Consider the following 23,884-nt stretch of genomic DNA (forward strand, 5'->3'; position numbering starts at 1 on the left):
TTAACTTAAACGTAGGCAGCGGTTTTAACCGATCGGCTTTTTCCAGGCCTAGACTGAAATTCTGAATGAAGCAAGACTGCGTACGTTCTGTAAATGCATTTACACAGTACGAAACAAGTTTTAATTTTTTGTTGATATATACGAGGGTTATTCGGAAAGTAAGAAAAGACCGGTCGTGAAATGGAAAATACAGTGAAAATCTGGTGAAGCTTTCCACAGATGCGTTGGGCACTGTGTCTAGTAAGACAGTCGATCGCATAATGTCGCTCTATTCAGTTCTGAGCTCGCAGTGAGAACGTAAAGACGGCTATAAATTAGCGTCTCCAGCCAAGTATGAGGGCCTGGAGAAAGATTTCGACTGAAGCCATGCAATCCACATAACATAACTCTCATGCGGTTCGTTCTACACGACAATTCTCGGCCGCACTCTGCAGGGCCAATGAAGATGCTCCTGCAGCGTTTTCGATGGGAAGTGTTTGATGACCGACAATACAGTCCGTAACTGGCTACCCCTAAGGTTCATCTCTACTCAAATGAACCGCTGGCTATGAAAACAATATTTTGACACAAACAACGAGCTGCAGTCCAGAGGAGAAAATCGTCGAAAAGCACTGGCGGCTGCCTTTTACTAATTGAAAAATTGGCACAACTCTACGGCAGATGTCTAAGCCTGAGCGGCGATTGTGTAGAGAAGTAGCTGGAAGGTGTAACTAACCGTTGCAAATAAAACAGTTTTGATTTTCACTGTGGTTTCGCGACCTATCGTTCCTTACTTTCTCAAGAGCCCTCGTATATATATATATATATATATATATATATATATATATATATATATATATATATATATATATATATCCTACTATGTTTTCAGCCAAACTAGAGAAGCCACAAAGATTGCATGAAACCCCGAAACAGCAAATTAACCGCCCGAGTTGAGTGAGATGTCTTCCTGCTCGACAGCTCTTGCGGCCGTGCGCCTGTGCAATAAACTCACAACACGCATACGCCCGGAATCGCTCACGTGAGATGGGCGCCTCACACGTGAGTGCAGCCGCTCCAAGTGGCGCATAGTCACCCCTCACCACCCCTCCCCCTCCCGCCCTTCGCCAAACGACAACCACCCACTTCGCTGACAGGTGCGTCTCGACATGTCGCCATCACGGCAGACCCGAGTCAGAAACTGAAAAATAATACGCGGGCCTCGCCCCAGCTCCACACAGCCAGCCTGCTAGCTAGCTGCTGGCAGTGTCTGCTTACATCCCTCCACCGCACGCGGGATGTCTTATTCAGTTCCTGTCAGTGCGACCTCATCCGCTACGTAACGTCCGTTCAGCGGCTCCATTAAGTGGAGTGCTTGCCCTTAACTGCAAGCTACCGTGTAGCTTGTCAGACAACATTGATCGCGGGCCAGACGAGATAACGAATGGCCCTTTAGCATGCCTGACGGACGGCTATCTACATGGCACTCCATCAAGACGGGGAGGAAGACGCCGTATCTTCTCCTCTCGTGAAATGTACGCAATATTTTTAAATTTCTTAACATGGTTTATTGACCTTTGCGGACACTCCCATGTCACTCTCCTCTTTCCCTATATCCATCTGCACTTGTACAGGATGATTCAAAAAGATTTCAACTTATATTACAGACAGACTATAACAGGTGGAGACACGTTGTGCATGTCACTAGACACAAGAAGGTTGAAAGTCTTGACACAACTGTGCCGTTGTTTGCTTCTTGCAACATCTCGGCTACACCACACAAGAAGTTATTCTGTGTGTTGGAATTTGCGCAAAGTCAGTCAACTGTACAAGTGCAGTGTGCCTTCCGTTGTCGATTCAGCAACAAGCCGCCTCTGCGCAAGTAGATTTATGACTGCCATGACAGATTATGTAAAGTAGGTTTCGTAGGCAAAGGGAAGAGCACGCACGTCAGATGAAAATGTCCAGTGTATTCAAGATGCGTTCACACGGAGCCCGCAGAAGTCCACAAGACAGGCCAGGAACTTCAACCAGGAACTTCAAGGCAGGAATTTCAAGCCAAGAATTTCAACTTCCTCTAACAACATTGTGAGGTGTTCTGAAACGATGCCTATAGTTACAGCAACAATTGTGGCCCAGCGACAGTGGCAAAAGAAACGAATTTTACATTTCAGTTGTCCAGTGTATGGCAGAGGGCACTTTTTCCGAACGACTCATCTGATTGGACAAATCGACGTTTCATCTAACTGGTAAAGTAAACAGACACTATCTGAGAATTTTGGAGCCACAGAATCCTGGTGTCGCCGTCGAACATCAAAGAAACTTACCGAAACTGAACCTGTCTTCTGGCGTCTCTGTTTCCAAAGTTTGTTGATCTTTCTTTTTTGCAGAATAACTGTGACAGGAATGTCCTACCTGGACATGTTGCAAAATTGCTTGTTTCCTCAACCTGACGAATTTCCAATTATGATCATTTTTATGCACAATGACTCCCCACCTAACATTCACCTTGGGGTGCATCGTTATTTTCACAACACCGTCCCACAATGTTGCACTGCAACAAATGGACAACAAGCTCTTGTTCATTGCTTTTGGCCCCACCAGGCAACTTCACCCGCAGCTTGCCATATTTTTCTGTGAGGGTATATAAGACAGAGTCTTTGCCTCCCCTACGGCAGCTCCACGTCAAGATCCCAGAAACTGAACTGTTGAAATTGTTGATTTAATAAGCAGGGACGTGTGGAATAAAATGGGTTACTGTTTCGATGTTTCTCGAGCAAAGCAAGGTCCTGATCTAGAGTGCATAGTATAGTGTCTGTGCAAACGTAAGACTCTGAACCTTCCTCAATCAAGTGATATGTTTAATTTACTTTTATCTTTCATACTTTTCTTGTAATAAACAACTGCAACCTTTTCTCTCTTTTTGAATCACCCTGTATTACACGCTCCTCGGTTCATCCTTATTGCCATATGTCATATTTAACCCCTCCACACTACATCTACACTAATCTACATTTACAATCATACTCTTTTAAACTACTATGAAGTTCATGGCAGAGAGTACGCCCCACTGTACTAGTCGTTAGGTCCATTCCTATGCCATTCACGTGTCGACTGGGGAGACGAGGATTGTACATACATTTCTCTGTGCGTCCTGCAATAAACGGTCTAAGCTTGTCTTCGATATCTTTATGGCAGGGATACGCGGGGGGTTGTAATACACACATAAAAAAGGTTTGCATCATCTCGGTTCCTAGAGTTCCGGAATCTGTACAGAAAATTGGAATAGAGATCAACATAAACATCATTTCTGCCCCTTTTATTGCTCATGAAAAACACACATTGCACGTTGTACCACCATATATTGAGACCTTCAGAGGTGGTGGTTCCGATTGTTGTACCTTTAATACCCAGTAGCACGTCCTCTTGCATTGGTGCATGCTTGTATTCGTCGTGGCATACTATCCACGTGTTCATCAAGGCTCTCTTAGTCCAGATTGTCCCACTCCTCAACGGCGATTCGGCGTGGATCCCTCAGAGTGGTTGGTGGGTCACGTCGTCCATAAACAGCCCCTTTCACTGTATCCCAGGCATGTTCGATAGGGTTCGTGTCTGGAGAACATGCTGGCCACTCTAGTCGAGGGATGTCGTGTTGATGGAAGTCATTCACAAGATGTGCACGATGGGGGTGCGAATTGTCGTGTGTGAAGAAGAATGTCTTGCCAATATGCTGCCGATAAGGTTGCACTATCGGTCGTAGGATAGCGTTCAAGTATCGTACCACCATTACGGCGCCTTCCATGACCACCAGTGGCGTACGTCGGCCCCACATAATACCACACCAAAACAGCAGGGAGCCTCCACCTTGCTGCACTCGCTCGACAGTGTATCTAAGGCGTTCAGCCTGATCAGGTTGCCTCCAAACACGTCTCCGACGATTGTCTGGTTGAAGGCATATGCGGCACTCATCGGTGCAGAGAACATGATGCCAGTCGTAAGTGGTCTATTCTGCATGTTGTTGGTCCATCTGTACCGCGCTGCATGGTGTCATGGTTGCAAAGATGGACCTTGCCATGGACGTCGGCAGTGAAGTTGTGCGTCACACAGCCTACTGCACACAGTTTGAGTCGTAACACGACGTCCTGTGGCTGCACAAAAAGCGTTATTCAACAAGGTGGCGTTGCTTTCTGGGTTTCTCCGAGCCATAATCCGTAGGTAGCGGTCATCCACTGCAGCATTGGGCGATCTGAGCGAGGCATGTCATCGACAGTTCCTGTCTCTCTGTATGTCCTCCATGTCCTAACAACATCGCTTTGGTTCACTGCGTGACGCCTGGACACTTCCCTTGTTGAGAGCCCTTCCTGACACAAAGTAAGAATGTGGACGCGATCGAACCACGGTATTGACCGTCTAGGCATGGTTGAACTACAGACAACACGAGCCGTGTATTTCCTTCCTGGTGGAATGACTGGAACTGATTTGCTGTCGGACCCTCTGCGTGTAATAGGCGCTGCACATGCATGGTTGTTTACATCTTTGGGCGGGTTTAGTGACATCTCTGAACAGTCAAAGGGACTGTGTTACAATATCCACAGTCAACGTCTTTCTTCAGGAGTTCTCGGGCACTGATTACCGCGCAGTTGAGCGCCCCACAAATCAAACACTACTATCATTTTCAGGAGTTCTGAGAATCGGGGAGATGAAAATCCTTTTTTGGTGTGTGTATATTCCTAGAACCATCACTTAGAAGTTGGTCATAGAAATTTTCTATGTAGATTTTCTCGGGATAGTTTGAGTCTGTCTTCGAGCGTATGTCAGTTTAGTTCTTCTAGCACCTTCGTGACACTCTCCCAAAGGTCTGACGGACCTGTGATCATTCGTGCTGCCCTTTTTTGTCCCTACAACCGCTGTCAATGATATATGGGAAGGGTCCAGCACACTTAATAAATAATCTACAATGGGTCGGACGAGCCATCTGAATGAAGTGTCCTTTGTAGACTGACCGCACTCCCCAAGTATTCTACCAATGAACCACCGTCTGTCACCTGCGTCACCTACTACAGACCCTGTAAGGTCGTTGTTTTTCATATTGCTATGAACTGTTACAGCTAGGTATTTGTCCGATCGATTTCAACTGTGAGACATAGATATTACAGTTAAAGGATACTATGTTCCTTTCCCTTTTGTAAAATGTACAACTTTACGTGCCTGAATATTTAAAGCAAGTTGCCAGTCTTCGTGCCACTTTGAAACTTTACCAATTCCTGATTGAATATTTGCGCAGTTTCTTTCAGACAGTGCTTCATAACAGATGACTACATCATCTTCGATAAGTCTAAGTTTAATATTAATATTGTCCGCAGGGTCATAAATAAACAACATATGCAGCAAGAGTCCCGACACACTTCCCTGGAGCACACCTGATAGTCATCTCTAGATGACTCTCCATCCAATATAATTCGCTGCTTTCTCCCTACCTAAAAGTCCTAGGTCCAGTAACGAATTTTACGATCATTGTTTTGCAACGAGCGTAGATGTGGTACTGTGTCGAATGACTTTCGGAACTCGAGAAATTCTGCATCTGCCTGCCTTCCTTGATCCCTAGCTTTCAGGGTACCATGTGAGAAAAGTGCGATTTACATTTTACGTGATCAATGTTTTCGGAATCCATGCTGGTTAAGAAGGAGCACATCACGAAAGTACACGAAACTGTACATGTGGCAGTGGATATTATCAAAGCTTTCTGATAATTTGAGTTATTCTAATTACTGCACAAGGGACAAGTGATGAGAAACAATTTTATACTCATCGATTCTTCGACAGTTGATACTAATTAAACTGGTGGTAGCATGCTAAAAGTTTAAATTCATACAGTGTGTTTCTGTAAGGGCATGCAAAAATGTAACAGGACATTCAGAATGATCCACTGAACAAGTTGAGGAAGGAAACCGAGGGTCGGAGAAGGCAGCTTAAGGAGATATGGAAGTAAACTTGTCTATCACTTTGTCTAGCATTACTGTTTTCCAGCTAATTAACAACTAACATGCGTACAAGTTTGCGCACACTGCGCTGTTTATTTATGTGTGCGTTCATCATTTCCTGAAAGGATACGAGGAGGGCGAGTCTGATTACTAGGAGGTATTTCCTGGTTGCTGGACTGGAAGGGGATATCTTATTCCATGGCCTGCAAAATCAGATGACTTGAATCGCCTTGATTATTTCCTATGGGGATATCTAAAGTAACTTGTGTATGACATTCCAGTGGATACGGAGATGCTATTAGTTGCCAGAATTGTAGATGCCTGTGCTGTGATTCGAAACAAGCCAGGGATATTTGTCAGAGTGCATCAGAATCTTGTTCGCCGATGTCGTGCTTGCATTGAGGCTGATGGCCATCAGTTTCAGCACACTTTGTAAGATACGTTCATTGCGGTAATTATGTTATTTGCAGTTTAAGTTTAACTAATGTAAATAAGAAGGTACACAGTACTGTCATTTTATTTCTGTTATATCCTTAAGCTGGCTTCTCTGACCCCAGGTTCCCTACCGCAAATTGTTTAGTGGAGCGTCTTCTACGTCCAGTTGGACTTTTGCTCGCTGTTAAGGAATGATCTGCAGGGAAACGGAAACCACAGCTAAAATCCTATTAAGCTTTGCACATGTGTCTTGGGCAGTGGCTCTAGTATTGCTGTAGATATCGTCACATGGGTCTTCTCAGATCTCAGTGCTCAGTGAGCGCATTCAAGAAGCCTAGAAAATAGTTTCTCCCGCCAAGTATGGATGTCTGTCCGGAGATTTCGCCTAATTTCATGCAACCCCACACAACATAAATGTCATGAATTTCCCTCTTCATGACTGTTCTCGGCCGCACACTGCAGAGGAAATGAGGACGCTCCTGCAGCTTTTCAGATGGGAAATTTTTAATCAGCCACCACACAGCCCTGACTTGGCACTTTCTGATTTTTATCTCTGCTCAAATGAATCGCGAAGACAGCATTTTGGCAAAGACAGCGAGCTACAGTCCATCACACAAAATTGCAGGAAAGCACAGGATGCTGCACTCTATGACGAGGATGTTGAGAAGTTGGTGCAAAGCTACGACAATTACCTAAGTCGGTGCGCGACTACGTAGTGAAGTAGCTGGAACGAGTAGCTAACAGCTGCAAATTGAGCTGTTTTGATTTTAGGTGTGGTTTCCATTTCGCGAACAATCAGGCCTACTTGCCGAGTAGTCCTCGCGTATTTGCATCTCCTCAGTCAGATTCATGTACCTACCACACAGTTTGAATTCATTGTTAGGTCGAATTAGAGCAAATAACCCATTCTATTACGTCATTATTTCGCAATGAGGAATCATTAGCCCATGGACCATTCACTACGACGAAAATCAGACAACAACGCATGTATTTCCTAAGAGAGATTTAATTTTAAATGTGAACAGCCCTCTGATGATGAATGTGTCACTTTGAAACGGTGCTATTCGCTATTTGTTTTTATAAAATACCATTTTTAAGACAGGCTGGTTGCTGTTTTTACATTAAGAATTAACTTACATGTATTAATATTTCAATCTCGGCACAGTCGTTCAGGGTGATTACTGTAATGTGATACACTGCAGCGCACCTGGTAGCCAAACGGGTGATGATGATGATAATGATGATGATGATGATGAAGATGATGATGATGGTTCTGGGTACAAGAATCCTCCTGACTTATTTTCATTACAACGCTTCACTGAAGAATATAGAGCGTTCTCATCATTCCCAGGAATATCTCAATACGTGAACAATCAAGCATCGCTTAATTCTGTTTCGTCGTTGAAATTTCTGTCGGTATTTACAGTCACTTCAAGACACTTATTTGCAAACCCAAGGGCAAGTAAAACCAACTGACTATCTGCCGAGCTTGCAAAGAGAACAATAAAAGTAAAACACTATCACTCCATAATGTTTGCTCTTAGTGTCTACACAACTAGTCAAATAACGGATTCACAACATCAAAATAACCACTGAGAAATTATTAATTTCTACCTTAATTTATCTTTGCCATAGTTAATCGGATGTCCTTCAAGAACATTCCTCCGCAATGGCCTATAAACTTTTAATGAACTCTGTTTTCCAACTCGTGTCGCGAGGAAGTAATGGATTTTAGACTTCTTGCACTAAAAGGGTATTAAAATAATTAACATCGCTTTACAGTAATTAGATTTTCTTTTGTCTCTGTAATTAAAGACGAAGCGAGGTGCTTTTATTTCCACTTTCGGAAAGAAGGGCTATTTAAAAGTTAAAGAAAAAGTTGCGAATCTGGATCTGCGAGGTACTTTACAAGTCACGAAATTCTTAAAATGGAAGTCTCTCCCAGAACGCCTACCAATGAAGCTGTATGACTTCACGACGACACGAAGAGAGTAAACTGTGGCGTTAGCCGCTGTCTACAAGTGGTTTAACTGTAATTCCTGAGAGTCAAAACATTTTTGCTCCGCCAGTATTCTCACTTTATGTTCACTTTTTTTTTGTCGTCGTAAGAAATATGATTCTTCGTCACGTCCATGGGGTTGGTACTTTTGTTTTAACTCAACGGATTCGTAGAACCCACAGAAAAATTTCAACTTCGCAGACTGAGCCCATAGTCAGTAAACTTCACCGCTGAGAGTTTTATCATACAAAAATTACTTCCAGATGTACCAGGCAGAAAGTGTCCACTCACATTTTATGCTACTTATTAATTTTCAATTTGAGTAACATAGATTTTTTAAACTCAACACGTGCGAATGTATATTGTCCACGAACGACGTTTTAACATATGTACAGGCAGTAACACACTTCTTTTTGACAATCCTTAAACAAAAATCAGAAAGTTCCATTCACCAATCTCTTTTTCGCATTTGTCGGATATTTACAGTACCCGTGGTAGTGTGGCGGTTAGGGCACTAGGTTCGGGTCCTGGTGGCAAAAATGGTTGAAATGGCTCTGAGCACTATGGGACTTAGCATCTGAGGTCATCAATCCCCTAGACTTAGAACTACTTAAACCTAACTAACCTAAGGACATCACACACATCCATGGACGAGGCAGGGTCAAATCTGCGACCGTAGCAGCAGCTCGGTTCCGAATTGAAGTGCCTAGAACTGCTCGGCCACAGATGGCGGCGTTCCTTGTGGTCCCGGGTTCAATCCTCGTAAGGGGGAGGGAAGGGGGGGGGGCTTACTTCTCGTTACAGTTCTTCCAGTACGGCCCCAGGTCCAGTCAACCAGCTGTCAAATGAGTAACAGTGTTCTTTCTCGGGGGGAGGGGGGAGGGGGTAGGGGGGGGGGGGGGAGAGAAACGTAACCGAGGCAATCGCTCCGCCACCTTCCTCTCCTAGTGCGACAGAGGCAACAGCAGTTGCGTCACGGGCTTGTGACTCAGACATTAGATTCACGTGGTCTTAAATGCAACTTGATATGATTTGCGATGTTCCTGTTCCAACAAAATTGTTATCAACATGTCATCTGAAAGGTCCATAGTACCATAGTCAGTTTGTGGGTCAGCTAACAGAAGATATTTCTACGGATGACCTTTGGCGTAAAATCAGTAATTCTCTATTTCTCGAGACTTTTACGACTACGTTACTGCCTGAGGCGGATATATTGTGGTGCCACCTCGAGTTGACCTACTACCTTCTGGGTTTGCACTTCAGAGTACGTGGCGGAGAGTAAAATCATCTCTTCTTCCCCCATATATCGTGTTCCATTCGTAAATGATCCTCGTGGACAACCACTGTCGATAAATCTTCGTATGAGCACGAGTTTCTCTGACCTTCGTATCATAGTCATTTCGCGAGACGTGTTGAGAAAAGTTAATGTGTACCTCAATTTTCTCAAGCCCCTCGCCGTCGGAATTTCAATAGTTAACTTCTGTGTTACGTCCATAGTCTCCCTTGTGATGTCTGTCTCGGAAGTTTGACGAGAAATTCTGTAGCGGTGTCGCGCGTGCTAACTATTGAGGGAACTTACCGCCCTTCTTTGGAATCCCTCTGTCTCCTCTGTTAATCCTAAATAGAGTCCGAAATGAACGAACAATACTCAAGACGATGGATTTGTATGCCTTTTTATTTATCGATTAATTACAGGACTGTAGGATACATCCAATGAATCTCAGTTCAGTATCCGCACTTCCTGCACCTAGTTTGGTTTTTCACGATGAGTAGCCGAAGATATTTGACAATTGTTATTGTTAAACGAGTGTTAGAATCTACAAAGTGAGGTCTTATATCCTAAGGCATGTGGTATAGGCCGTCTGCTGTTCCTGATTTATATAAATGATCTAGGTGATAATTTGAGCATCCCCTTAGATTGTTTGCAGATGGCGCTGCAATTTACCGTCTAGTAAAATCATCAGACGATCAGTTCCAATTGCAACATAATCTAGAGAGAATTTCTGTATGGTACGAAAAGTGGCAATTGGCACCAAACAAAAGTGCGAGGTCATCCACATCGTTACAAAAAGAAATCCGATAAATTTTGGGTATACGATAAATCGCACAAATTTAAGCGCTGTCAATTCGACTAAATTCCTAGGAATTACAATCACGAGCAACTTAAATTGGAAAGACCACATAAATAATATTGTGAGGAAGGCGAAACAAAGACTGCGCTTTGTTGGCAGAACACTTAAAAGATGCGACAAACCCACTAAAGAGACAGTCTACATTACACTTGATTACACTTGTCCGTCCTCTGCTGGAATATTGGTGAGCGGTGTGGGATCCTTACAATGTAGGATTGACGGAGGACACCGAAAAAGTGCAAAGAAGGGCAGCTCGTTTCGTGTTATATCGCAATAGGCGTGAGAGTGTCACTGATACGATACGCGAGTTGGGGTGGCAGTCACTGAAACAAAGGCGGTATTCTTTGCGGCGAAAACTATTTACGAAATTTCAATCACCAACTTTCTCTTCCGAATGTGTAAATATCTTGTTGACACCTACCTACGTAGGGAGAAATGATCATCATAATACAATAAGAGAAATCAGAGCTCCTTTTACCCACGCGCCATTCGAGAGTGGAATGGTAGAGAAGTAGTATGAAATGGTTCGATGAACCTTCTGCCAGGCACTTAAGTGTGAATTGCAGAGTAACTATGTAGATGTAGATGTAGGTGTAGATTTCTGTAAGGGACGACACAAACACACTTATAGCTTTTGCCAAGATATTACAAGTGATCATAACGTTGCGCTCATTTAAAATCCGTTTCAAGCAACCTTATGCATCGACGGAAAAAAAATCACAGCACCAAAAATAATTAACGTAGAGCAAAGAAATTTCGCAAATACATTTGCTTAGCATTTCAAGATTACAGGTTAATGTAAGGTTAATGATGTTTCATTCATAACCGGTGCTACCGCTAGAATGTTGAATGCAAGCGTTTTTTTGGTACAAATGATGGATGTCAGCCTGTCGGATGGAGTTTGTTGCACAAGGGTCAATACATGAACGGTTAGCTCTGTTTGTGGATGACGCTGGAGTTGTCGTCCGATGATGTCCCGTATGTTCTCAACTGGAGACAAATCTGGTGATCGGTCAGGCGAACACAACATGTCGACACTCTGTAGAGGATGTTGCACTGCAACAGTAATATTTTGGTGGCGTTATCCTGTTGGAAAACATCCCCCGGAATGCTGTTCATGAATGGAAGCACAACAAACCGAATCATCACACTGACGCACAGATTTGCAGTCAAGGTGCGTTGGGTAACAAGGAGAATGCGCCTGATGTCATAAAAAGTCGCATCCCAGACCAAAACTCGAAATGCAGGCTCTGTGTGCCTAGCACGAGACAGGTTGGTTGCAGGCTCTCAACTATGCTCTTTGAAACCAACATACGGCCATCACTAGCACCGAGGCAGAAGCAGCTTTATTCGGAAAACACAACAGGCATACTTTCTGCCCTCCAATGCGCTCTCGTTTGGCCGAAGTAGGTAAGGGCGGTGGTTTGGAGTCAGTGATACGCAGACAGGACTTCGGGTTCGGAGCGGTCCTTAACTAACCTATTTGTAACAGTCCGTTGTGACTCTTTGGAACCAACTGTTTCTCTCGTTGCTGCTACAGATGCACTACGTTGCAACAGATTCACACTCCGAACACGACGGTCTTCCCTCTCGGTAGTCCCATGTGGCCGTCCAAAGCCCGGTCTTCTTGCGCCCGTACATTCTCGTGACCACCGCTGCCAGCAATCATATACAGTGGCTACATTCCTGCCAAGTCTTTCTGCAATATCGTACAAGGAACACCCGCCTCCTCATAGCTCTATTACACGACCTCATTCAAACTCATTGAGGTGCTGATAATGGCGTCTTTGTCGCCGTAAAGGCATTCTTGACTATCATCAACTCATCAGGACCCATATCAAAGGCAATTATTGTTTACGACCGTTACTGCGTGTATTTAAAGTAAACACGATTTGCATCCTCATAGCGACGCTATTAGTTTCAGTCACTCTATTCTTAGTTGCCATGAACTCTTTCTCCTTACTTCAGAATATGTCAATGAAATCGAAACCAGATCGTGTTAAAATCCATCCTTGGGTCAAAATTTTCCGTAAAAATGGTCATATTTTAGTGACATTTCCTCTGAAGTGATATCAATATTGTACTCGGATTAGTTAATAAAAGTGGGCTTTCGACACAATTCGGTATCTTTAACCGAATATGCAAACGAAAGTTCTCCGCACGTCATGGACGTATTTCGATTACGTCACTCCACAAATTGTGGACCAATAAACACAACGACACCAAATGTTATGAACATCAAAGGCCCATTGTATCTTCGTCCTACTATACACGAAAAATGTGACTCATAATTCTCTGATTTTGCAACATAATTCGGAATTCAGTCTGGCGGCACACTTTTTCTTTTTTGCATTTATTTAGTTCAGATGTCTCAGATGAATGTTTTAGGGGAGAGTTTTGTATATTCGTACGCGTTTCAGACTTTTGCTTCTAGCCAGCCGTGTAATAGAATACTGTACTATTTTCGCTTGTATAGGTAGCGACCCAGCACTCCTAGTCCTAAGTATATGACGTCACACTGTCCACATGGGTAGCTTCCGTTCCGAAAGCCAGCTGCTTTGTCGTTCGTGCGGGCCGCTTTCGCTTTGCCCTGCACCGAGCCGCCCTGCTGTCTTACTGGTAAGACAGAGCCACCTGATTCTTTCCGAACTGTAGTTTGCGTGTGCCGCGACTAATCATTGTAGCAGTGACAATTCTTTATTGCCAGTCCGGTCTCTTTGTTAAAAACTTATCGTCCTCTCACTATAAAATACTTTTTATTTTTTCAGATGTAGGTAAATTTTAAAGAATAGGGCACTTCTTCTTTACCTTCCGCTCGCCATAATATTGACGACATTCTCTAAAAAGTTACTTTTGACTATAAGCGATGGGTATGTCTAGGAACTTTTAACATTGTGAGTATATCTTAGATATTCCTTTAGTAATTTTAATATGTGTGAAAAGTGGTGACACTGTACTTTCCTTTTTACTAGTAGGTTCACCTGATGATGCGGCTTAAAGCCGCGAAACCGGTCGTGTTTTATTAAACAACAATTTTACCTTCTGCGAGAGGAATCCTAACATCACATGTAATAGAAGTTCAATCTATTTTGTTGTGCCATTTATAAATGATAGCTTTTCCAAAATTACCAAAATTATTCTCGAAAGTTAAAGTTTTTCCGAATGTGAAAATATATTCTTAGATAGAATGTGGACCTTTACCTAGGAAATTTTAAAGGCGTTGCAGTCGGGAACGTCTTGTTAGTACTGTATTTACTATACCCAAGTAACGAATAAGTTACATCAACTAAGAAGTATGATAAAAAAAGAAAAATAGTTAGAAGTTAAACACGTTTAGAAACAAAAGTTACTCCAAATCAACACGAATTTCCATTTTCAAGACAGGTGAGATTGTTAAGACATTAAAGAAACTCAGTTCAGTTTCAAATATCGTCTGTTCCACGCTAAAATACCTTCTGTTTAAGGGTGGAAGATAGCGCACAACTGACGAAGTGAAGCTTTACTGCCTGCAGATTAAAAGGACAACATTAATATTATTCGTCCTACAGGAAATGTCCATTTAATCTGCAGTGGTCTTCTTCTGCAACTCGAACACACGCCTACCCTGTTAAGAAACGAAAAATGTATTTTGACAGGAGAACCTTTAGTGGTACCAGTCGCACGCTCCATGTCTAAACTGAGCAACAAGTTTTTCTAGTGCCAGATTAACTGAGCTGTTAGAGGATAGCTTTTGAATGAAAACTTCGACATATTGTCACTTTTTTGGTACAAAGTTCGGCCAAGTTGGTGCTAATCATAAGTTACAGTTCCGTCATTTACATGCAATCACACTCACTCATGATAGCGTTCTTACGATAGCTGACCGAATCTGATACCGTAAAGATTACAAAACGGATTCTTTATGACAAAATGCTTGCTCTAATATTATACAAATCGACAACTACAAATGTTCACTTCGCGGTTACGGACTGTATAACACGTCACGCGGACTTTGGTTGTTCAAATTCACACTGTACACACAGTATCGGAATTTCCTGTGTTCGTCTTTCTCACTCGTGTGTGTTCACTTTGCAGCACTACACGGTCATATCTAACACGTAATTACACCAGATTTTCAAATATACTCAGAGCTCCTTATACAAACATTCGTACTTGATGGCTGAGTCCAAACTGTGTTTTGCAGCCGGCCGGAGTGACCGAGCGCTACAGTCTCGAACCGCGCGACTGCTACGGTCGCAGGTTCGAATCCTGCTTCGGGCATAGATGTGTGTGATGTCCTTAGGTTAGTTAGGGTTATGTAGTTCTAAGTTCTAGTTCACTGATGACCTTACATGTTAAGTCCCATAGTGCTCAGAGCCATTTGAACCATTTTTTGTCTTTAGACATTCATAAGCAATTCTCTTAGTCCTCAAAATACAAGCGAACTCACTGTCCTCTGATTGGCTGATACACATAATAGGCAATCTGATATAACTGTGAAACTTTGCAATCCTGCGTCTTTTACGTTTCACTAATCACAACCTATTGGTTTTTAACAATTTAATAAGATAACCTGGTAGGACATGTGTTGCGGCATCAAGGGATCACGAATTTAGTATGGGACGGCAGCGTGGAGGGTAAAAATCGTAGAGGGAGACCAAGAGATGAATACACTAAGCAGATTCGGAAGGATTTAGGTTCCAGTAGGTACTGGGAGATGAAAAAACTTACACAGGATAGAGCAGCAGGGAGAGCTGCATCAAACCAATCTCAGGACTGAAGACCGCAACAACAACAACAACAACAACAACAATAAGGTAACCAATTTTGAAGAGCCGCAACTGTCAAAATGACTCCCTCTCTAAACAACTGAATCACCGTAAAATGTCTCTTGTTTTCCCAGTACCATAAACTGGCTGGTTGTATTGTATCACATTTCCCCTCAGTATGAGCCACTGAAGACACAATTCTCAGGTTGACGTATCCTCAGTTAATATACATTATAATATGCATTTATTAGGCTACCATCCATTCACACTAACAACTAAACAAATTACATTAACAATAATTAAAGAACGTCGCAATAGTTGCAATATATACAATTTTGCTTCCAAAATATACTGTCTTAAATATGTATGATTTCACAGTCCATAAGATGCTGACTCCTTCCAGCCACAGCCGTAACTGCTTGCAGTTAGTTAGCTACTGGATCGGATCGTACACGTGCTATGTTAAAACTATAACTATTGTATGAAGTTATCTGCTTGCTGCTGTCTGACTTACGTGGGCGCGATTTGAGGCGCTAAGCCTCAGTGTTCTATAGTGTGTCCGAGGGGGTACGGTCACTATTCAGAGCTATGAGGGTAATGGTTATTTGAAGCAAAAACCTTCATTTAGACACACGCTCTACTCCAAATGGTTTCCGAGGTGGAACACATTTAATGTATATTTGTTTCCGGGCTACAAGGACACACGTTTGTGTCTTATGCATTCAGCCTCTTCATGTTTTAACCTAGTCAATCCTAGATCGTAAGCTTCAGTCTCTTTGCTCGGTATGTCGTTCTGTCATCAGACTAACCAGCTGAATGTTCTGTTGTCCCTGATGTGAAGTAGTACGACGGACTGAAATGTATCAGAGATAACAACCGGCTAAAATGCCACACATGTACACTAACGATAATATACAGTTATGGCATATATTTAACGGCTACTAAGACCGTAGCGCTCCTGCTGCTGCCGAAGAACACCATCGGCTCTTTTTGACACGTCTACTTCCTGATCTTTGAGTGCTTACCAGAGATTTCAGCACATTGAAACAGGTATTCTTCGAAATTCCTGTTTTTCTTTTGAACGTTAAGTTGAAACAAATGTGCAGGAAAACTAATACATTGTTGGAATAGTGCGTCAGAATCCCTCTGCTAGTCCACGGCAGCTTCCTGCTCATATCAATGTCCCACAAATCCGTGTTTGGCGAACATTACATTAGTAAAACTTATATCCATTCCACACAGACGCTCACAGCAATCTTCCCATTGGCCACAATTTTGTCACCGGTTAAATAATAGTTGTCATTTGCTTCCGTAATATACTATTCACTGATGAAGACGAGTTCACATGGAATGGAATCATCGGTGGCCGCACGAAAATCCGCACGCTACGGTGCATGCCAATTTACAAGTTCGGTTTTCGATCAATGAGTGGTCATGATGATTGGTAACGTGTTGATGGGTGCAATCACTTTAGGACAGCGAATGAAGGGACAGAATTACTTTTTTTTTAAATTCATTTTCTGAACTCCTCATGGACGTTCTTTTCCCCACGAAGAGTGCAATGTGCTTCAAGCATGGCAGAGCCCCTCCATGTTTTACCAGACTTGTCAGCGAACATCTCACCCGCATTACCCAATCATTGGACTGGTCATGATAGCACAATTAACTGGCCATCCGAATTGCCAGAACTTACACAATTAGGTTAATACGCGAGATGAACTGCTTGATCGCACCATGGACCATTAAGGAACGGAACGTGTAGTAGCACTCAGGAGCGAGAAGACACACTCAGACAAGCATCGCAACTTGTTCTTCCAACGTGTTAGAAATGCGTATTTGTCAATTGATGCTTTGTGAAACGCATTTTAAAATGTTGTCCGTGTCTAAAGCAGATAATGTATTTAACACACAAAAGGGATAACACTGCACACCAAATGTGTTCTACCTCGGAAAACATTTGGAATATGGTGTATATCCATATGAAGTGTTTGCTTCTAATGAGCGTTCCTTTCATATCCCTGTACACTGACCATTCCTCCTGGGACACCGTGTATAAATAATTCAAGAACTGTACAGTATTTTTCTCACCGTACAATTCTGTACGTGTAGCAAAAAGAAGAAAGGAAGGTCAAAGGCCACTATAGTGAAGGACCAGCCAAAAACCATCCCGTATTCCCAAGAACACTACCCCCTACTGTAAAACTCTCGCTCACTCATGTGTGTGCGCCTGTCAGTCTGTGTGTTGTAAGTGTAAATGTATGTGCGCAAATGCACACGGGTTTACCGTCAGATAGCACCCGACTGTGGTCAGCGAAAACGGTAGTGCGTAACTAATAAAAATCTTGTTAGGTAGGAAAATTATTAAGTTTACGGTGTCTTCGCTCATAATAGGTGGCACGAAACACCAAATCGAGAGGAATTCTATAAAAGCAGATGATGGTCTGAAGTACTTACTCTTAGACCTCTTTTGTCAGTAATTTTCATGTACTTCTCCAAAAACGATTTTTAGATAACTCCAAATATTTGTCTACATATGTATCTTATGTCGTAGTTAAATAATTAGCAATATAGTTAGTGATTCTTACTGTTTAACAGATCTAGATGTAGCGTTTCCTCCAAATATTGTTCACTTAATTACGCCTTCAGTTTTCAAGCCGTTGTTCACCGTGTTCTTGTGGCCTAAAAAACAGACATTTGGTTTGTAACAAAATACATACTCGTATATTGACCCGTTCACAAAAGCCGTGATAATTGTGTATGTCACTATGGGGAAGGGGGAGAGGCGGGGAGGGGGGCGGCAAGCGTACCCACAATTCCCTTCATCTGGCGGCACCGCTTTTCCTGTTTTTCGGCGTGGAACAGCGATCGTATTTCAATTCGCTAGGCTACTATTCTAATATAGTGGCCTTTTATTTTGAATGTGGCGGAAGTCCATTCTTTTAAGACAACGAGAGAGGTATGTGCTGAGATTCGATCTGGATAGAGCCAGTGAAAAATGTCGATAGTTCCCAACCGCAAGGCTGGCCGAGTAGTACATCTTCGAGAAGTAAGATCTTTGACAGCTAACAGAGCTAGGTTCACGCGGTAAAAGTTTGAGTAGTGGTGAGGAGATGCGCAGAGACAGCAGACATGTTTCGAGTCGGAGCTAGATACCTGCAGGAGGTAGCCAGGTCGTGACAGCATCAAAGTAAGAATTGGCGCTACGCACATAATAAGCTATATATTGAGCGAAACTCGGCACATACCTGGGGAAACTAGAAAGAATAATTAATAAAATAGGTTTTCTTTGGTTAAATAATGTCTAAAAGCTAGATACAAATCCCATTGTTGATGCAATAAGCGTTTTGTGAAACTTTCTCGTAAATCCATGCTATAATAGTTTTTTTTAGTTTTTCACATATGCCGTAAAAGATTGAACAATAAATATTTTTTAGATAAAATTAGAGTTTCATCTCACACCTTATATCGTTCTCCGCATCCTGTGCTTGCATTGAACCAAAAGGTACATCAAAGTAAAGTTCCCATGAGTAAAGCTAATAATTTCATTTATCAGAGTAAAGTAATCTATATGCCATTGCACAGTTTGCAAATTATTCAGATCAGGACAGAATTTTTATTAAGTAACAAACAGGGCCAAAATGAGTAAAGTTATCTAGAATGACAATTTTATGCCATTGCACTACAGCTGATTTGAATATATTTTTTATTATCGGCTAAACGGGAAGGAGTGCACTAGCTAAGTCCACAGACGCAGCCAGATGCGGGTTGGTGACTTTCATTTACTTTTATCACTAAACTTTCATGCAGTCAGACGTGTATTTTGAGTATTAATTTTCCAACAATATTCTCATGCAGTCAGATAAAGTTCAGTTCCGTTAAATACACAGTCAGATGCAAGTTTCATTAAAGACTAAAGCACTCACATGCAGTTCAGTCTAGTTTAAATAGAGAATTTTTATTAACAACACTTTCAACATTAAATAATTTTACACTAGATTAATCGCAAATTATTTGAAATCTGATTTGTTCACTAAGCTCTCTCGTTGAAGGGCCACATGAAACTGTATTCACAGCTGTCCTTAGCGCCTGATCTGACACCACAGATTACTGTATTTTTAGTAGCATAACTGGTGGAGTCAAGAGTGATACTTCGGAGGTACACAGCGGCCTGTGGGAAATCCAGGAATTTGGAAATTTGTGGTAAGTTCCTATGGCACTTAACTGCTGAGGTCATCGGTCCCTAGTGTCCGCCCCAGTAGGTGAATGGTCAGGGCGACAGACTGTCAATCCAAAGGGCCCGGGTTCGTTTCCCGGCTGGGTCGGAGATTTTCTCCACTCAGGGCCTGGGTGTTGTGTGGTCCTAATCATCATCATTTCATCCCCATCGACGTGCAAGTCGCCGAAGTGGCGTCAAATCGAAAGACTTGCACCAGGCGAACGGTCTACCCGACGGGAGGCCCTCGTCACACATTTCCTAGGAAAACACACTACTGAATCTAACTAAAACTTACGCTAAAGACAACACACACACTCAAGCGCGAGGGAGGAGTCAAACCTCCTACGGGGGAGCCGCTTGAACCGTGGCAACGGGCCTTTGTCCGCGGGGTTATCCCGCGCGGCCGAGAATCTATAGAGAGTCACCGGTGATACACGCTGGCATGAAAGTGTTAATACTGGAATTTTCGTCTTTAATATGAACTTGTTCCACCACGAGGCAATAGAAGAATGTGATAACAGTAATAAAAGTATTAATCACAGCTGTTAACATGCGGTGCTCATCACTTACGTACTAGTCAAGAAATGGACAGTCGAAGTTTACTTGGGAATTCGAGAGCTCATGTGTATTTAACTTACAGTCGTTATTGGCCGTCTGGCACTTTCATACGTCGCTTGACTTTTGTTTTCCGTATGACTGTGCGTCGCCACAGTAGTGTTCCATACGGCTGAGGAGAGGAATTGAATGTTTCTGGAGACATTTCCACGCGAGGTGCGGCGGCACAGTGCAATCTTGCGCGGGTGTAGTTAAGCAGCGCTCAGCCTGCCCCAGCTCCGCACCAGGCCAGTGTGGGGGTGTCGCGATGGCTTGTCGCCAAAACCAATATTGTGCCGTCTGAAAGGAGCGGTGCTCCAGCTCGAAAATTGAGTTGTCATACCGCACGAGCAGCTCCAATTCACACTGTGCACGGTGCTACCACTTGGGTCACCATTGTCCTCTCTCCTTCTGCACCGCAGCAAGTCCTCCATCCATCAGCCTAGTTTCCAGTGTTAAATATTAATCTTAGAAATAAACCATAAATTTTTTTTACTTTGTTACATGTTGTTGTTGTTATGGTCTTCAGTCCTCAGACTGGTTTGATGCAGCTCTCCATGCTACCCTATCCTATGTAACTTTCTTCATCTCCCAGAAACTACTGCAACCTACATCCTTCTGAATATGCTTAGTGTATTCATCTCTTCATCTTTCTCTACGATTTTTACCCTCGACGTTGCTCCTGATGCCTCAGAACATGTCCTACCCACCGGTCCCTTCTTCTCGTCGAGTTGTGCCACAAACTCCTCTTCTCCCCAATTCTGTTCAATACCTCCTCATTAGTTATGTGATCTACCCATCTAATCTTTAACATTCTTCTGTAGCACCACATTTCGAAAGCTTCTATTCTCTTCTTGTCAAAACTATTTATTGTCCATGTTTCACTTCCATACATGGCTACACTCCATACTAATACTTTCATAAACGACATCCTGACACATAAATCTATACTCGATGTTAACAAATTTCTCTTCTTCAGAAACGCTTTCCTTGACATTGCCAGTCTACATTTTATATGCTCCCTACTTTGGCCATCCTCAGTTATTTTGCTCCCCAAATAGCAAACCTCTTTTACTACATTAAGTGTCTCATTTCCTAATCTAATTCCCTCAGCGTCACCCGACTTAATTCGACTACATTCCATTATCCTCGTTTTGCATTTCTTGATGTTCATCTTATATCCTCCTTTCAAGACGCTGTCCATTCCGTTCAACTGCTCTTCCAAGTCCTTTGCCGTCTCTGACAGAATTACAATGTCATCGGCGAACCTCAAAGTTTTTATTTCTTCTCCATGGATTTTAATACCTACTCCGAATTTTTCTTTTGGTTCCTTCACTGCTTGCTCAATATACAGATTGAATAACATCGGAGAGAGGCTACAACCCTGTCTCACTCCCTTCCCAACCACTGCTTCCCTTTCATGCCCCTCGACTCATATGACTGCCACCTGGTTTCTGTACAAATTGTAAATAGGCTTTCGCTCCCTGTATTTTACCCCTGCCACCTTCAGAATTTGAAAGAGAGTATTCCAGTCAACATTGTCAAAAGCTTTCTCTAAGTCTACAAATGCTAGAAACGTAGGTTTGCCTTTCCCTAATCTTTCTTCTGAGATAAGTCGTAAGGTCAGTATTGCCTCACGTGTTCCAATATTTCTACGGGATCCAAACTGATCTTCCCCGAGGTCGGCTTCTACCAGTTTTTCCACTCGTCTGTAAAGAATTCATGTTAGTATTTTGCAGCTGTGACTTATTGAAGTGATAATTCGAAATTTTCAAATCTGTCAACACCTGCTTTCTTTGGGATTGGAATTATTATATTCTTCTTGAAGGGTACTTCGCCTGTCTCATACATCTTGCTCACCAGATGGTATAGTTTTATCAGGACTGGCTCTTCCAAGGCCGTCAGTAGTTCTAATGAAATGTTGTCTACTCCTGGGGCCTTGTTACATAACTGAGCAAAACAAATATCGCTTTACAGGGTGAATCTGAGCTCCATTGACAAATTTTCGGAGTAAAGCCTGGAATTGTGAGGAAAAGAGTAATCGGCCTTTACGTGATTCACGAAATTTTTACAAAAATATTTTAACACCCAGACAGCGTGTGCATAAAACTATTGAAACTAGTTTCACTTGTGAGCAACAATCAGCTTTAGATCACGCATATCCAAAGTGCAAGTTGAACACGAATTGGAACTGAAAATGAAGTCCCATTCTCCTTGACATGGCGTAGGGGATCGATGCGGGAGACCCGCACCGCTATACTAGGCAAGGTCCTAATGGAGGTGGTTTGCCATTGCCTTCCTCTGACCATAATGAGGATGAATGGTGATGACGAAGAGGACACAACAATACGCAGTCATCTCGGGGCAGATGAAAATCCCTAATCCCGCCAGGAATCGAACCCGGGATCCAGTGGTCGGCGCCGTCCTGTGTGACCGAGCGGTTCTAGACGCTTCAGTCTGGGACCGCACGACTGTTACGGTCGCAGATTTGAATCCTGCCTCGGGCATGCACGTGTGTGATGTCCTTGGGTTAGTTAGGTTTAAGTAGTTCTAGGTTCTAGGGGACTGATGACCCCAGACGTTGTCCCACAGTGGTCAGAGCCATTTGCACCAGTGCTCGGGAAGCGAGGTCGCTACTGCGAGATCACGATCGGCGGACGAAATGGAAATATCGGGTAGTTATAAGTTAATGACAACATCGTATAGTGGCGAAACCTCGTAGATAGTCTAATGCGTTAATGTGGGACCAATTTACGCTGGAAAAAAAAAAAGTTCTAATTTTGGCTATCTGGTGCAATTCTGGCGCTCTGAATGCAATGCAGAGGTATGGAAATGTTTCCGTATGTAATGGATTGAGAACTGGACGTGAGCAGAAAAAGTCAAACAAGTAACAAAGGCTTATTATTGATTTATTTTTTATCCTCGCCTCCACATTTTGTTCAATATGAGCACCGGAAACATCGACGAGGTGGTGTACAGCTCTAGATTTGCATATTGTGGCCAAAATTGGAATTAACTTTTTCACCTTAAATCGGTTCCACATTAAGCATCAGAATGTCTAAGAAGTTCCTCTGCCATAAGATGGTTAGAGCACGCACTGCAACTCCGTGAATAGCTGCCTCCTAATTATAACCAACTGGTGCCAGTGGCAAACGTCATGCTGTGATATGCGTTCATGTAGAAAGCAACACGAAGAAGAAAATAAAATCTTTTTGAACGGCGACAACAAGAGAGCCGAGTCATAAATCACATTCTTACGAGAATGAGTTGAACAAACTGGTTGTATAAGTAAAATTTGCATCTATCATTAATTCAATTCACACACTTGCAAGCTGATGGTCGATGTGATGTTCACTAACACAGCCGGTTTGTTCAACCTGTGTCCGGTAAGACTATCGTGTTCAGTTTGGATCAGTCTTAATGTTGCAGTTCAACAAAAAAATTCTTATTAATGTTGCTTTCTACTCGAACGTGTCTCACACCGTGACGATTACTGCTGGTATTTTCAGTTCATATTCAACATGCATTTTACACACGCGTGACAGGAAGATGGTTGTTACTTGCAACCGAAACTAGCTACTCATCTTATTGTAATTATTTTATGTAAATTCTGTGTCGGTATTAAAGATTTTATATAAATGTGGCACCGGTAATTACGCCCATTTTTCATTGTATCTATATTGCAATGATAAAGTCTCTACAACACAAACGTCAACGTTACGCGCTGTATGGATTGTTTGGGTACGAACTCGTTATCTTGACTAATGGCACCTGCTTTAACAACAGTAACACTCGCTTTG

General features: G+C 42.7%; 1 protein-coding gene across 1 annotated transcript in view; it reads left to right on the forward strand.

The window, feature by feature from the left end:
- LOC126336092 (uncharacterized) overlaps window positions 1-23,884 on the forward strand; it is a 194,321-nt gene that overhangs the window by 10,884 nt on the left and 159,553 nt on the right. The window contains exon 2 of the mRNA XM_049999573.1: window positions 7,561-7,672. Coding sequence (XP_049855530.1) covers window positions 7,561-7,672 — 112 coding nt within the window. The remainder of the gene's footprint in view (window positions 1-7,560; window positions 7,673-23,884) is intronic.

This window comes from Schistocerca gregaria, chromosome 2 (genome assembly GCF_023897955.1).
Source record: "Schistocerca gregaria isolate iqSchGreg1 chromosome 2, iqSchGreg1.2, whole genome shotgun sequence".
Lineage (NCBI taxonomy): Eukaryota > Metazoa > Arthropoda > Insecta > Orthoptera > Acrididae > Schistocerca > Schistocerca gregaria.